This window comes from Dreissena polymorpha, chromosome 7 (genome assembly GCF_020536995.1).
Source record: "Dreissena polymorpha isolate Duluth1 chromosome 7, UMN_Dpol_1.0, whole genome shotgun sequence".
Lineage (NCBI taxonomy): Eukaryota > Metazoa > Mollusca > Bivalvia > Myida > Dreissenidae > Dreissena > Dreissena polymorpha.
The window spans coordinates 21,351,308-21,367,775 of record NC_068361.1 but is presented as its reverse complement, the minus strand read 5'-3'; the positions used below and the strand labels follow the sequence as shown (position 1 = coordinate 21,367,775).

Here is a 16,468-nt window from a genome sequence, read left to right as displayed (position 1 = left end):
GTAAGATTGAGTAAACAGTGTGACAATATAACATAACATTTAAAGGATAGATTCGCTGGAAACTGATGTTATAAACGTTATAAAAGGGCTTGTTAGTTTATTGTGGTATATTATGTAATATGACATTCAATTAAATAAATTGTCAAAATGAGATATATGCAATCCAACCACGCAAACACTTACACTTTCAACCCGGTCATTTCGACATGTACCCAGTCGGCATTAAAAGTTGTCTCAAGAGTTGTATGCAATTATAAAAAAGACAAACGCAACATTTTCAACATGTCTATTGGTTCGCGTTACAAACACTTACAATACAATTAACGAATACACAAAATAAAATTAATAGTATCTTTCAACGCATATATACGTGTTTAATACCTTGGTATATAATGTCGCCTCATTTTTATAATATGTGGTACAATTTCGCATAATAGCCATCAGGTCAATCAGTGGACAGGTCCCTTTAAACTTTAAACTTTGCGTTCCGAATAATCAACCTTATAAGGACATGTGCAGATAAACATACTCAAGTCTCTACGGACTGAATTTCTTACTCGTTTAACTTTCCTTTCTTATCGTTGGTTATCAAAGAATACAGAGTTTGTTCAAAACAATGTGCTTAACGAGAATGAACGGACGTATAATTTTGCTGGGCATGTTATTTTGTGATAATATTGTACTTTACATATTTCTGAAATAATTGGTCTAAACTTTAAAGAATTGTTTGGAAATGTGTCATCGCATGTTCTAAAAAAAAAGATCGCGTTTGTTTTTATGAACGAAATAAAATAAAGCTTGTACAATGAAGATTGGCAGTTATATGTGATAGGCAACTTGAAATAGATATACTGCATAATCATAGGGTTAATTTGTTTACATAGGAACAAGCATATTAATCGTATCTTTCCATTAACATCTTAAAAAACGTAAGTAGGTATGTAATTTGCAACTGCAGTTCGAAAGACTGCAACTTTGTAAAGCAACAATATTTACAACATGCCGTTTTTATGAACTGTATACGTTTTGTTTACAGGTTTGATAAACCTTGTAGCGGTATCGCTGGCAGCAGGTACGTTTTGTGACATTCGGATTTCTTTTTTAATTTAATTACTAGTGACTGGAAAATACTACAATAAATGTGTTGAACTTTATTACTGTTAATTTTGGTCAACCTATGTCAAAAGCTTATCGTCTGCCCGCTTTTCAGTCCGTCCCTACCGTTTGTCCGATATTTAGTTCGTGCGTCCGTGCGTCCGTGCGTCCAACTGCCCGGCAAAATAATTATCTCCCGACTTATAACTGATAACTATTGCACCAAGTTACTGACGACAATTTTCAGAACGTTTACTCAATGCCGTTACAAACAAGAAACACATAAAATACTCAGATTAAGTTTGGTCTCAATTTGACTTTAAATACGTTGCAATGAGACTCGTTTTGCATAAAATATTTATTCTGCAAAAAAGTACGCATGCAAATGTTGCAATGTTTTTCGCTATCACAGGATACCACATCTTCTGTGAAAAATATTGAAACTCATCCTGTGCCACATTACTGAAATGTTATTAATGATTTATGACAAATGTGTTACGTATATTAATTGCGCCTCTGAATATAAGACCGTTATTTTTTGCGTTGAATCTCTAATTTCGCTTTGCAGTCATTTATGACTGCCTAAGCATTTCCGCCGGGAGATATTTTGTCCATCAGCCAGATTTACCTAAGAAGCTAAAAGTGGTCTTCTATGAAATTGTCAGGTCGTCTTACGTATTAAAAAACACGAAAGCACTTGAGGTAATTGGTTAATAACAGTAACATCGTGCAAGAAAATTCGTTTTATCACATAGCCGATGACATCGCCAGAAGTTAAATTTGATAATAGGAAAACACATTCGCCTTTTCCTATCTAATCAAACAAGTATTGGTCAAGATTTCTGGCTTGCATTTTCCCTTTTAAATATAATATATTCAAGCATCGCTCTGTGAAAATGGGGTTTAATGCAACGTAAAGTGTCGTCCCAGATTAGACTGTGCAGTCCACACAGGCTAATCAGGAACGAGGCTTTCCGCCTGAACTGGATTTTTGCTAAGAAGAGGCTTTCTTTAAACGAAAAATATCATAACAGCGGACAATGCCGTCCATTGTTAGCCTGAGCGGACTGCACAGGCTAATCTGGGATGACACTTTACGCACATGCATTAAACCCCCTTTTCACAGAGCCAGGCTAATTTTTATTTAAGGAGATAAACTATATTTATAGTAAGCATATACTAAACTAGTTTGTGAGTTTATAAATTTAGAAAGATGACAATTGTCATTAACTAAGCGAAACTGGATGTCAAGGAAATGAACAAATAAAAAAGAGCAAACATACATATTAATTGAAGTATCATGTTTTTACCGCTTTTCAGAGATGAACAAAGTAAATAAGTAAACGTTTGGGCATGCATGCTTGTGTTCGTATAGCTATCACATAAGGATGTTTGAGTCGCTATCAAGCAAACCACATGGTCGTTATTCTACTGTCGAAGATGAATACATACAATGTCTAACGCAAGTTCAATATAATATGCATGTGATATTGGAATTATCTTTGTCATTACGTTTTTGTTACTAATTTTCCATCAGAACAATCAAAGAGATGTTACATTTTTTGAGTGATTGTACAACCTCCCCCCTTTCCAAAGGAAACAACAGAAATACCCTAAGCGAATTTTTCCAATTACCTCAATATCACTGAAAGAATATGATGCTAATCGTTTCTTTTACTGTCGAATAGCATAAAATATGAAACAAACAATTAAGTCACTTTTAAATTTAGAGAGTACATGGTTTTGGGTTGGTTTTGTTTTGTTTGTTGTTATATAGATCAGGTGCGCATTGAGCGCAATAAGGTGCAGCTATGCTTGTCAAAAGATTCGGCGATAAATTGTGCTTAATTAATTTATTGGTAAATTCGTCATTTATCACTCCAGAAAGCGCACCGGATGTACTAAAATGCGCTAAATGTCACAAGGCGCCCTCGATGTCGGCCTGCTCTGATGTCGCCATCTGCAACCCGCAACACGAGGTGTGTTATGTGGAGCAGGAGACGGATGTGGGAGGGGAGACCGTCGTGAACGCCGGCTGTAGACGCCGCGAGGTACGTCACTATAGGTCATCGTCTAATGTCGCCGTGGCGTAGTGAATATGGTGTTCAAATAGCGACCGGGAGGTCACGGGTTCGATCCCAACATTGAGCTTGTACTACCAAGGAAAAATTATCGAGAGAGTTTCAATAAGCTTTATGCATTCGAGCTTAAATTAATATTGTTAAACTTAATTAAACTAGTGGCGAACGCGTGCCCTCTGAAGCATTTGTTATTTGTTTCTATGCGATTGACATTGAGGGTATGGTGGATCGAGGTTTTCGGGTGTGACAATTGGTCTGTCGGGGCCTTACTTAATAACAAGACCGTCGTATTAAAAACCAGTGCGACTGGCCAATTGGGCTATGTCCTGCGTTTGTGAAGATCTTTCTATCAATTTAATTGTCATTACCTTGGTTTGACTGTGCATGGCATTCACACAATATTTGTTGAGGGCGATTCAAAAAGAAAATTTGCTTAGTATCACTTTCTCAAATTCTTATTTAAACATTCATTTATATATAAGTGGAAAATGTCGTCCCTGATTAGCCTGCGCTGATTGCACGTGCTAATCCGGGACGACGCATAACGCACATGCATTGAGGCCAGTTTTCCAAGAGCGCGGTTCATTTTAGCATTGTGACGGGTTTGGCTGCTACAACGAGGAGACCGGAAGTCGACAAAAACGAAGCCTGAGCGCCTCGGTGACGCCTGACTTTTTCAACCGAGACATACAGTGCCACCATTGCTGCGATGGCCACTTCTGCAACATGCACGGCTGTGCTGACCAATGTAAGGCTGCGTCTTCTGACCTCGATAGATGCGCACATTGTTGTTTTGCTGCTTGTGCCTGATGTAATTAATACTTACATACATTTCAATAAATTTCGGCCGTTGCTTAAATTAATGTTTGATCACGTTATCATATTATGTTATATTTCCAAAATAACATAATTCCACTCAATATCGCTGGCAGTTAAAAAAAGACACTACAAAATAAGTCAAATACATCGAATCCCGCTTAAAACCGTTTCATTGTTTTATACTTTACAACTTGTGTTTAGTGTAATATATTGTATCAATAAATTGCAAATTAGGCCGAACACTTACAGTCAGCTTATCTAAGAGTAATACGTGGCGTGTTGAGTATGGTGTCCGCCTAACGACCGGGTGGTCATTGGTTTGATATCCAGTGTGGAAGTGTTCTTTAGATCTCCCCCAAAGACATCAAGTACTGGTTATATCCAGGGAACGGCTCCAATAGCTTTTCAATATGTTTTAAGTTTGTGATGCAATCGGGCTCAAACAGCTAAGTTTTAACTAGCGGGTAATCTTTATTTGCTCTTGTCCCAGACGACGTCTCGCACCTGCCCGGGAAGCGCTGCTTCAACTGCACGCACGTGCAAGATCCCGTGCACTGTTCGACCGCTGTCAACTGCGAGCACGATCAGGTAAGAAGTAATTGTGTCGTGTTCTGAGAAAACTGGGCATAATGCATGTGCGTCCTAGATTAGCCTGTGCAGTCCGCTTTACGCATCTGCATTATGCCCAGTTTTGTCAAAACGCGACTCAATTAGTGCTGCTCAAAGGTCGTTGTCGGCTCGTGTCATACTTAAATGTACATTGTGTACACGGGGTACAGAATATACGCATAAATGCACACGGACAAACTATAATAGGTAATTTTGTATATTATTTTGTATATAATCCGTAGCCCGTGTTCTTTGTATGCTAGTTTTAGTAGTACCTGAGCCGTCAATGATCAGGCGAGCTGCACTTAGTCATTTTACATAAAAGTTCGCCTTGAATCTGAGGGGGTAATCACGTGATTGTCAAGATGGCGACGTCCATTCCGAGGCAGGTATTTTTCGCCATTATATACCCTTTATTAATTGTCTTCTTTTAATCCGCTCACTTTCCAGCCATATTAGCAAAAATGTTACTGGCTTTTATTTCATAGTAATATTCGCTCTATATCTCGACTTGACTCGGTACGAAATTTTTTAGCGGGATGACCTAATTAGGGCTCCACTAAGAACATTTGCGAGGAGTAAAGTCGAGATATAAAGCGAATTTCAATACGAAATAAACGCTAATCACCTTTTTACTGATATGGCTGGAAAGTGAGCGTCAATAAAAAAAATAACAAAATTGATAAAGGGTAAAACACGGAGAAAATTAACTGTCTCGGCATGAACGTCGCCATCTTGACTATCACGTGATTACCCCCTCTGTTGAATCGCCAGACATTATACGATTATTTTCAAGAGGTTCATTGAATATGATGTGATGTTCACAGGTAGCATGTGCTGCAATATCAATCGAGGCTGCCACTGTGATTAAGTGTTTTGTTATATGACCATAATATTAACAACATAAACATACAAATACATCACACCTGATTTATATGATGTACCTTTTTCCGTTTCAAGTAATTTATACTTTAAGCGGAAGATACGTGATGAATTCTCTTTGAATTCACGACTTTAGGTTTAAGTTATTCTTTAATCATACCTACCGAATGTGATTGCAGCATTTCCAAACCAAACTGATTGTACTCATGTATTTTTCAGGACTGCATAATCGAGAAGCTTTCGTTTAATGGAGACATCAAGTACAACTTGGGATGTAAAAAAACTAGGGTAAGCTAACCCTGATTCATATAGCAATTCTTCACCTATAAGTCTGAAAAAGAATCAAATAAAACTCGAGTTAACTATTTATTTTATCATGTGTTTCGTATTTAATGGTTTTGAAAATATGTTATGAGCAAAAAATAAACTTAATAGTAATATATGTTGATTATAATCTTGAACCTACAAAGTTTGTTTCGAGTACTGCCATTGAGGCATGTTGTACATAAAATAATCTTATTTTCCTTCCAAGATATATGCGACATACTCAGCATTTAATACTAAACCCATTATATCATATCGTGAACATGTGCCCCATTCTGGGAAAACTGGGCTTAATGCGTGGGCAAATCAGGGACGACACAATCCGCATTATTTGGGTTATCCATTTAGAAAATACCTCCTATAAACCAAACATAGTCTCATTTTGGACCATATTTTACGCACTTGCATTAAGCCCATTTGTCCCAGAACGCGGCTCATATATATACAGCTGTAAATGTTTTCAGATGTGTGACATGCTGGACATGATTCACCACCAACATGGGGCAAGGAAGAAGCGAGACTATCACGTGATGTACTCTGAGTGCTGTCGCCACCACATGTGCAACGGCTGGATTCCTATGCTCACCGGTAGCTGGACACTTATTAGAGGCGCGTTATGGGAAAACGGGGCTTAATACATGTACGTTAGATTTCGTCCCAGACCAGCCTGTGAGTTCACAGAGGCTTATCAGGGATGCCACATCTTTTATGGTACTTGTTGTTGAACGGAAGTCGGTTCTGAGCGAAAGTTCAGTTTAGGCGGAGAGAGTCGTCCGAGATGATCCTCTGTGGACAAGCTCATCTGGGACGAAACTTAATCCCAGTTTTCCCATAACGAGGCGCATATGTTTTGTGTATGTTTCACCAATATTTCAGTCATATCAATGCGGTAAGTTCATCGTCGATTTTGTTTTGCGAGCCAAGCCGATTCAGAAGAACTAAGGGCAAATTTATTATTTCAGAAACTTACAACAGTCACACAGCCGTAAAAACATCATGGCCAATCTTCAGATATGCAATCATTATAACTTATCGTTAAATGTTATAGATATAATTATATATTACAAATACACATAAACGAACTCGTTATGAGTTGTGTGTGTCTATAATGTCAGCACGTAAATGCGCTGTATCCACTGCACACTCATTGTTGTCAATCACATACGCATGACACGACATCAGCAGAGCCTAAGCAAACAAATATCTAAGTATCATGATCAATCCGAATGGATAGTTAATTAATGAATCGTTTCCTTCATGCATATGAATTATTAATATCAATTACACATGTCATTTCGTCAAATCACATATGCATAACACGAGCAAAGCCTAAGCAAGCAAAACAAATAACTCAGTAACATGATACATTCAAATAGATATTAAATTAATGACTCATCTCTTTCAGCGGACCCACCGAAGAGCTCGGACTCTTACAGATGCCCTATTTTAGGATACAACAACACGTGGATGGTACCAGGTAAAACAAAAATAACATTTGCCGAATAATGTTCCTTTGTTGTAAACTTTGACACTTATTCAAGAGTTTCATGTACATGCTCAATTTCATAGGTTGTTATGACAAGTAATTACAACACATGTGTTAAAGAATTTTTCAATAACTTCATAACATACTTATTTTATTGACTTTTCTTCGTGTCTATGTTATTTAACACACAGTCGACGAAACATGCGTTTCAAACTGATTTATTATACTATTTCCTCATGTATAACGCTAATTTTTTTATTAAACGGTGATTTTTATCATTTATATTTAATATATATATATATATTTCGTTTTTGCAACCATCGCAAATAACTCAAATACTGATATTAATATCCGTTTAACTGCGAAAGTTTAAATTCTTATTTTTGAAGGTGCAATGATATGTCATCGTTTACCTCCTAGTTGCAACAGATGCACCCAGAACCCAAACAGCCATTCAAACCACGGCCCCTTTGACTACAACGACTACTTGCGCTGATCTTGTAGACTGCAGTCTCTATGGTCACGACTACGCGTGTAGCGCCACCTACGAGCCCTGGGCCAGGACGAACTGTCCGAAATTCTGTGGATACTGCGGTAAGGTTTTTGTTTCAACCGTAGGTAGTGTATTAAAAGGACTTAATCACAGTGTGGTAAACTTACCATTTTCAACATATTGGTCATGCAATATGTTTAAACAAGCGAAATAACGTTATTGACTTAGATACATGTTTAAAATATTGGTTAATTAACGGATATTTGTCATTCAAAACCGGTAAAATAATAAAGCGATGTTAATGCCTTTTTCTTGATAATTTGGAAAATACGTCGATTACTAATATAGCGGTCATGTTTCACCAGAGATCACGAAAGTCTGCATTGCGCAGTGGTAGTACGTTGGATCTTGCTCCAGAGGACCGGGGTTTAAATCCCGGGAACTTCAAAGTGTTGAAGTCAACTGTTGTACTTGCTATTAGAATAAGTAAACACTATTAAACACATAATAGATTTGTTATTACACTTTTTTAATAGCATTTGTAAAAATACGAAAAACTGTGAACAATTCCCTTTAAAATGATTTTGCTATCAGTGCTTATGTTTGCTATAAGAACATGCATGTCTGTTTACACAGGCTATTTTGAAATATCACACTATCTTCAAATCGAGGCCGCTTTATAACTCTACAGGTATATGTACTAAAATGTATTTGCATACATGTTGTGGTTTTATTTGTTAATACTAATTATATAATTATCGTACGTATTTTATGAAATTGTATTTTAACTAAACAAAAAAAATACTCATAAACAACAACAAGATGAACTGCAGCATACAATCGAAACATTAAAAAGCAAAGCAATCGCTCAGATGCTTTTTAAGTCAATGTCAATACAAAATTGACTTCTAAATAGGACAACCAGTTTTTAATGAGGCTAAGTAGGTGTTCAAAGTAACAAAACAAATTGAAACTTGAAATTTGAAAAATTATAATATCAAACACAAAAATACTGGAAATTACACAAGTTACGAAAATTTATAAAACAAACAAACAATTAATCAATAACAAGAACAATTACTTTAACGTATTATTGTTGATGACTCTTCTATAATTTTCAACTCGTTTAACACAATATGAAGGAAACAGAAACGTTGTTACAAACAATGTAGATTGTTCCTACACTCATAGGTCAGCCTACGTCTGCCTCGGGTGGTTCGAAGTGTCAGGACACAGAAGATTGTTCCATCTATGGCTTCAACTATGTTTGCTCTGATGAATTCAAAGAGTTCGCGACGCTGAAATGCCCTAAATTCTGTGGCCTATGCAATGGTATGCTATTTTTTATTCATGGTTGTTATAGCCAATCCACCTTTGTAACTAGACGATAAGATTCTCAGTTGTATGCGGTGAATCTAAGTTTGAGTTGTCTCAGTACAAAATTTGAGCCGTTCTCTGTGAAATGGGGGTTTAAGGCATGTGCGTAAAGTGTCGTCCCTGATTAGCCGTAACTAGATTTAACTAGAAGAGACTTTCTTAAAACGAACAAATATCATTAAAGCAGAATGGGTCGTCCCTGGTTAGCCTGTGCGAACTGCAAAGGCTAATCTGGGACGGCATTTAAACCCATTCATGCCTAGCGTCCTGAAAAAAGGACATTGCAAACAGCGTAGACCCAGATGAGACGCCGCATAATGCGGCGTCTCATCTGGGTCTGCGCTGTTTGCTTAAAGAAATTTTGTGTAATAAATATTCTAAATATAGAAATAAATATACTAGACATCCCTAATTTTGGAAATAAATTGATCCAACTTAGTAGGATGGGAGAGTCCACTGGGCATAAATGGGTTAAGCACGTACAGTAAACCCCCTTTTCACAGAGCAAGGCTCATTTCCATTTAAACACATCTATTAAGTCTACCTTTATAAAATAATACCAACACTTCTGTGTCGTTTGTTATGGTATATATTCTATTCATTTAGTGCGTATTCACATTGTCATATAACGATTCAATTCCTTAGCCATTCATTGATCAGAAGTGTAATTATCAATAGTGATGACCTAAAGGCAGCACATGTCAGCCATATTTCGTTATTTTTGTTAATTTGTCAGCAACATTTTTACGAAAATGTAACCCGTCTATAGATTGAGGACAAGTAGAGACTAAAATGGCGAAACATATGCAGCCTATGTTATGTTGTGAGGTAGTGACATATAAATGACATAGAATGTAGGATGTACAAATCTAGTATAAACTGAATTGCCCAATTAATTGTGTTACCCACCGCATGTGTACCATTCATTATGCAGAACATGGTAGTATTGTAACATTTAATGAAATGTCGGAAACAATAATACATGTTTTTAAACAATAGTATACCGACATGCATGCACGACACAATGTATCAAACATGTTACATATTTATTTACCAGTATAACATATATCTAGTATTATTTCCCAGCGTAGGCAGAAATAATAACCAACCGTTTTGTCAAGTTTTCATGGAAAATGCTTCACGTTTGATAAAAGATGGCCTTGCATTATTCCATGTTAGAATCTGACGGCACGGGCATGCCGGGCGATTTCAATTTATTTTGCCTACGTCAGATTAATTGCATAAAAAGAGTATGCACACTCGTCATTGCTGGTTAAGTAAATATCTCAACCGCTTCTGTATGTATTTGTGTATGTTGTTCGTCTGTCTGACCTTCTAAGGAATAATTATTGTGCGTTATCATCGAAACTTGGAATACAACACACATAGCTCATTATTTAAACAAACACTTGGAATACAACACACACAACTCATTATTTAAACATACACTTGGAATACAACACACATAACTCATTATTTAAACATACACTTGGAATAAAACACACATAACTCATTATTTAAACATACACTTGGAATACAACACACATAACTCATTATTTAAACATACACTTGGAATACAACACACATAGCTCATTATTTAAACAAACACTTGGAATACAACACACATAGCTCATTATTTAAACATACACTTGGAATACAACACACATAACTCATTATTTAAACATACACTTGGAATACAACACACATAACTCATTATTTAAACATACACTTGGAATACAACACACATAGCTCATTATTTAAACATACACTTGGAATACAACACACATAGCTCATTATTTAAACATACACTTGGAATACAACACACATAGCTCATTATTTAAACATACACTTGGAATACAACACACATAACTCATTATTTAAACACACACTTGGAATACAACACACATAACTCATTATTTAAACATACACTTGGAATACAACACACATAGCTCATTATTTAAACATACACTTGGAATACAACACACATAACTCATTATTTAAACATACACATGGAATACAACACACATAACTCATTATTTAAACACACACTTGGAATACAACACACATAGCTCATTATTTAAACATACACTTGGAATACAACACACATAACTCATTATTTAAACACACACTTGGAATACAACACACATAACTCATTATTTAAACATACACTTGGAATACAACACACATAACTCATTATTTAAACATACACTTGGAATACAACACACATAACTCATTATTTAAACATACACATGGAATACAACACACATAACTCATTATTTAAACACACACTTGGAAAACAACACACATAGCTCATTATTTAAACAAACACTTGGAATACAACACACATAGCTCATTATTTAAACATACACTTGGAATACAACACACATAGCTCATTATTTAAACATACACTTGGAATACAACACACATAACTCATTATTTAAACATACACTTGGAATACAACACACATAGCTCATTATTTAAACAAACACTTGGAATACAACACACATAGCTCATTATTTAAACATACACTTGGAATACAACACACATAGCTCATTATTTAAACACACACTTGGAATACAACACACATAACTCATTATTTAAACACACACTTGGAATACAACACACATAACTCATTCTTTAAACATACACTTGGAATACAACACACATAGCTCATTATTTAAACACACACTTGGAATACAACACACATAACTCATTATTTAAACATACACTTGGAATACAACACACATAACTCATTATTTAAACATACACTTGGAATACAACACACATAGCTCATTATTTAAACAAACACTTGGAATACAACACACATAACTCATTATTTAAACATACACTTGGAATACAACACACATAACTCATTATTTAAACATACACTTGGAATACAACACAGATAACTCATTATTTAAACATACACTTGGAATACAACACAGATAACTCATTATTCAAACATACACTTGGAATACAACACAGATAACTCATTATTTAAACATACACTTGGAATACAACACAGATAACTCATTATTTAAACACACACTTGGAATACAACACACATAGCTCATTATTTAAACAAACACTTGGAATACAACACACATAACTCATTATTTAAACATACACTTGGAATACAACACACATAACTCATTATTTAAACATACACTTGGAATACAACACAGATAACTCATTATTTAAACACACACTTGGAATACAACACACATAGCTCATTATTTTAACATACACTTGGAATACAACACACATAACTCATTATTTAAACATACACTTGGAATACAACACAGATAACTCATTATTTAAACACACACTTGGAATACAGCACACATAGCTCATTATTTAAACATACACTTGGAATACAACACACATAGCTCATTATTTAAACATACACTTGGAATACAACACACATAACTCATTATTTAAACATACACTTGGAATACAACACACATAACTCATTATTTAAACATACACTTGGAATACAACACACATAGCTCATTATTTAAACATACACTTGGAATACAACACACATAGCTCATTATTTAAACATCCACTTGGAATACAACACACATAGCTCATTATTTAAACATACACTTGGAATACAACACACATAACTCATTATTTAAACACACACTTGGAATACAACACACATAACTCATTATTTAAACATACACTTGGAATACAACACACATAGCTCATTATTTAAACAAACACTTGGAATACAACACACATAACTCATTATTTAAACATACACTTGGAATACAACACACATAACTCATTATTTAAACATACACTTGGAATACAACACACATAACTCATTATTTAAACAAACACTTGGAATACAACACACATAGCTCATTATTTAAACATACACTTGGAATACAACACACATAGCTCATTATTTAAACATACACTTGGAATACAACACACATAACTCATTATTTAAACACACACTTGGAATACAACACACATAACTCATTATTTAAACATACACTTGGAATACAACACACATAGCTCATTATTTAAACATACACTTGGAATACAACACACATAACTCATTATTTAAACACACACTTGGAATACAACACACATAACTCATTATTTAAACATACACTTGGAATACAACACACATAACTCATTATTTAAACATACACTTGGAATACAACACACATAACTCATTATTTAAACATACACATGGAATACAACACACATAACTCATTATTTAAACACACACTTGGAATACAACACACATAGCTCATTATTTAAACATACACTTGGAATACAACACACATAACTCATTATTTAAACACACACTTGGAATACAACACACATAACTCATTATTTAAACATACACTTGGAATACAACACACATAACTCATTATTTAAACATACACTTGGAATACAACACACATAACTCATTATTTAAACATACACATGGAATACAACACACATAACTCATTATTTAAACACACACTTGGAATACAACACACATAGCTCATTATTTAAACATACACATGGAATACAACACACATAGCTCATTATTTAAACATACACTTGGAATACAACACACATAACTCATTATTTAAACACACACTTGGAATACAACACACATAGCTCATTATTTAAACATACACATGGAATACAACACACATAACTCATTATTTAAACAAACACTTGGAATACAACACACATAACTCATTATTTAAACACACACTTGGAATACAACACACATAGCTCATTATTTAAACATACACATGGAATACAACACACATAACTCATTATTTAAACATACACTTGGAATACAACACACATAGCTCATTATTTAAACATACACTTGGAATACAACACACATAGCTCATTATTTAAACATACACATGGAATACAACACACATAACTCATTATTTAAACATACACTTGGAATACAACACACATAGCTCGTTATTTAAACATACACTTGGAATACAACACACATAGCTCATTATTTAAACATACACATGGAATACAACACACATAGCTCATTATTTAAACATACACATGGAATACAACACACATAACTCATTATTTAAACATACACTTGGAATACAACACACATAGCTCATTATTTAAACATTCACTTGGAATACAACACACATAGCTCATTATTTAAACATACACTTGGAATACAACACACATAACTCATTATTTAAACATACACTTGGAATACAACACACATAACTCATTATTTAAACATACACTTGGAATACAACACACATAACTCATTATTTAAACATACACATGGAATACAACACACATAACTCATTATTTAAACAAACAATGCTTGCGCTTACGATATGGGTTGTCGCTTCAAAGAAAATAAGTATGTATGTATATTTTAAACAATTACAACAACGCCATATGTTACACATAAACACATGTTACATAAATAATCAATATTCCTCGATTGCTTGTCCACCTGTAGTCATTACACTGCTTTGGATTGGACGCAAGTTTCATCTATATGTTTATATATTCAGATTTTTGAGCTTAGCTACTCTTAGCACAGCTAGATATCACCTATTTGTCTTGCAGCACCGGTCAACAGGGCTCTGAGGGACCTTGAGGCGCCGACCATCCAGGTCTCCTCAACGCTTGTTTGCTTAACGTCGGCCAACGTCGCCATAACGTTTCTCGGCGTAGTCGTTGCGTTTGCTTTGTAGATTGTGCACATGTGATGTACTGATGTACTAATATTATAACGAGATTATTATTGAAACTGACTTAACCCATTCATGCCTAGCGTCCTGAAAAAAGGACATTGCAAACAGCGTAGATCCAGATGAGACGCCGCATAATGCGGCGTCTCATCTGGGTCTGCGCTGTTTGCCCAAAGAAATTTCTGTTAGAAATATTCTAAATATAGAAATAAATATACTAGACATCCCTAATTTTGGAAATAAATTGATCCAACTAAGAAGGATGGGAGAGTCCACTGGGCATAAATGGGTTAATTACGAATGTTCACAGTGTGTTCATTGAGTTCAATGCTCAGATAGTGCACATCTGATGTACTGATGACATAAGGAGAATATCATTGACACTGAGCAAGTAACGAATTTTAACAGTGTGCTCATTCCGTTAAATGGTGTTTTATTTCTTTATTTGAAAAGCAAAATAAAAGTGTTATTATGTATTCACAAGTGTGTATTCATCTTCTCAAATATTAAGTAATTTTTTAAATAAAACCTAATGCAACTTCTTGTATGCTATGACTGGATATTAAACCGTCATTTTGAAACTAGTAGTTTTGACTTGATTTATCGAAATCGCGTTTATTGTCATATTTATTATATTAACCATCAATATATCGAGTTATATTATATTTGACGACTGCTCTAATTTTACTTAGTTTAGTGTAACCGGAAGAGATATTTGCTATCCGCTCTTTACTATATACAAGTTTTTTGATGAAAACACAAAGGTGTTATGTAAAAATGAACATAAAAACTGCATTATTTAAAAAAAGCAAAAAATAATTCGTTTACTGAAATATTTCTCCAATGTCAGACGAGATAAGAACAGTGTACGGTGAGTTATAGTAGCATGAAATGCAGTAAACAGAATTAAATGTTCTGAATTCTTATGAATACGGAAATATGCAACAGTGTTAATTACGTGAGTTATTAAAGTTTAAAGTTTAGAGCATATCCCATCAGGTCCCGATTATCTTGTCATTTCAGCCATAACTTGTAAGACCCCGCAAATATCAGGAAAACAAGAAATGGCTTTATATCGAACACAACTATTTTAATAATTGCGTTACCACTGTACAGGCGAAAGAGGGTGTGAACAAACTGGCTGAATCGACTTACGAGAAGTCGCGGTATGATTGACTTGGATTTTGCGTGCACATGTATTAAGACGCGTTAATTACTAAGTACTACCAAAACAACAACAACAACTAAATCTGTCTAGTACTGATTTTGTAAAAATGTAAAATAGCAATCATAATGTTCTTATTTCACACGCCCCATTTTGTTCACAACCATCAATTCAAAGAACCATTAGTGGTAAGTGCGATGTTCAATAGTGACTATCTCAGATGGGTTCCACACCTTCGCATAATGCTACTTTTGGTTCACCGATGCTATACGCGGTATGATATCAGTGAGATAAGAATTGAAACGGCTGACAAATAAATGACCTTAAAGAAACCTAAAGGGATAGTTACAATTAACGAAAAGCGAACTAAATGTGTCCTTAACGACATTTTAAATCATACATTAGTGATTCTTTTCAGCGATGACGATA

At 34.8% G+C, this 16,468-nt stretch overlaps 1 protein-coding gene across 16 annotated transcripts in view; it reads left to right on the top strand.

Moving 5' to 3' along the window:
- The first annotated feature begins 524 nt into the window (after nucleotides 1–524).
- LOC127837874 (mucin-5AC-like) overlaps nucleotides 525–16,468 on the top strand; it is a 33,255-nt gene continuing 17,311 nt past the window's right edge. For all 16 annotated transcript variants that reach the window (XM_052365303.1, XM_052365301.1, XM_052365300.1 and 13 more), the window contains exons 1-10: nucleotides 525–656; nucleotides 1,037–1,072; nucleotides 2,980–3,146; nucleotides 3,768–3,924; nucleotides 4,486–4,583; nucleotides 5,706–5,774; nucleotides 6,275–6,398; nucleotides 7,216–7,287; nucleotides 7,717–7,890; nucleotides 8,981–9,121. In XM_052365303.1, the coding sequence (XP_052221263.1) occupies nucleotides 617–656; nucleotides 1,037–1,072; nucleotides 2,980–3,146; nucleotides 3,768–3,924; nucleotides 4,486–4,583; nucleotides 5,706–5,774; nucleotides 6,275–6,398; nucleotides 7,216–7,287; nucleotides 7,717–7,890; nucleotides 8,981–9,121 (1,078 nt within the window). In that variant the 5' untranslated portion in view covers nucleotides 525–616. The remainder of the gene's footprint in view (nucleotides 657–1,036; nucleotides 1,073–2,979; nucleotides 3,147–3,767; nucleotides 3,925–4,485; nucleotides 4,584–5,705; nucleotides 5,775–6,274; nucleotides 6,399–7,215; nucleotides 7,288–7,716; nucleotides 7,891–8,980; nucleotides 9,122–16,468) is intronic.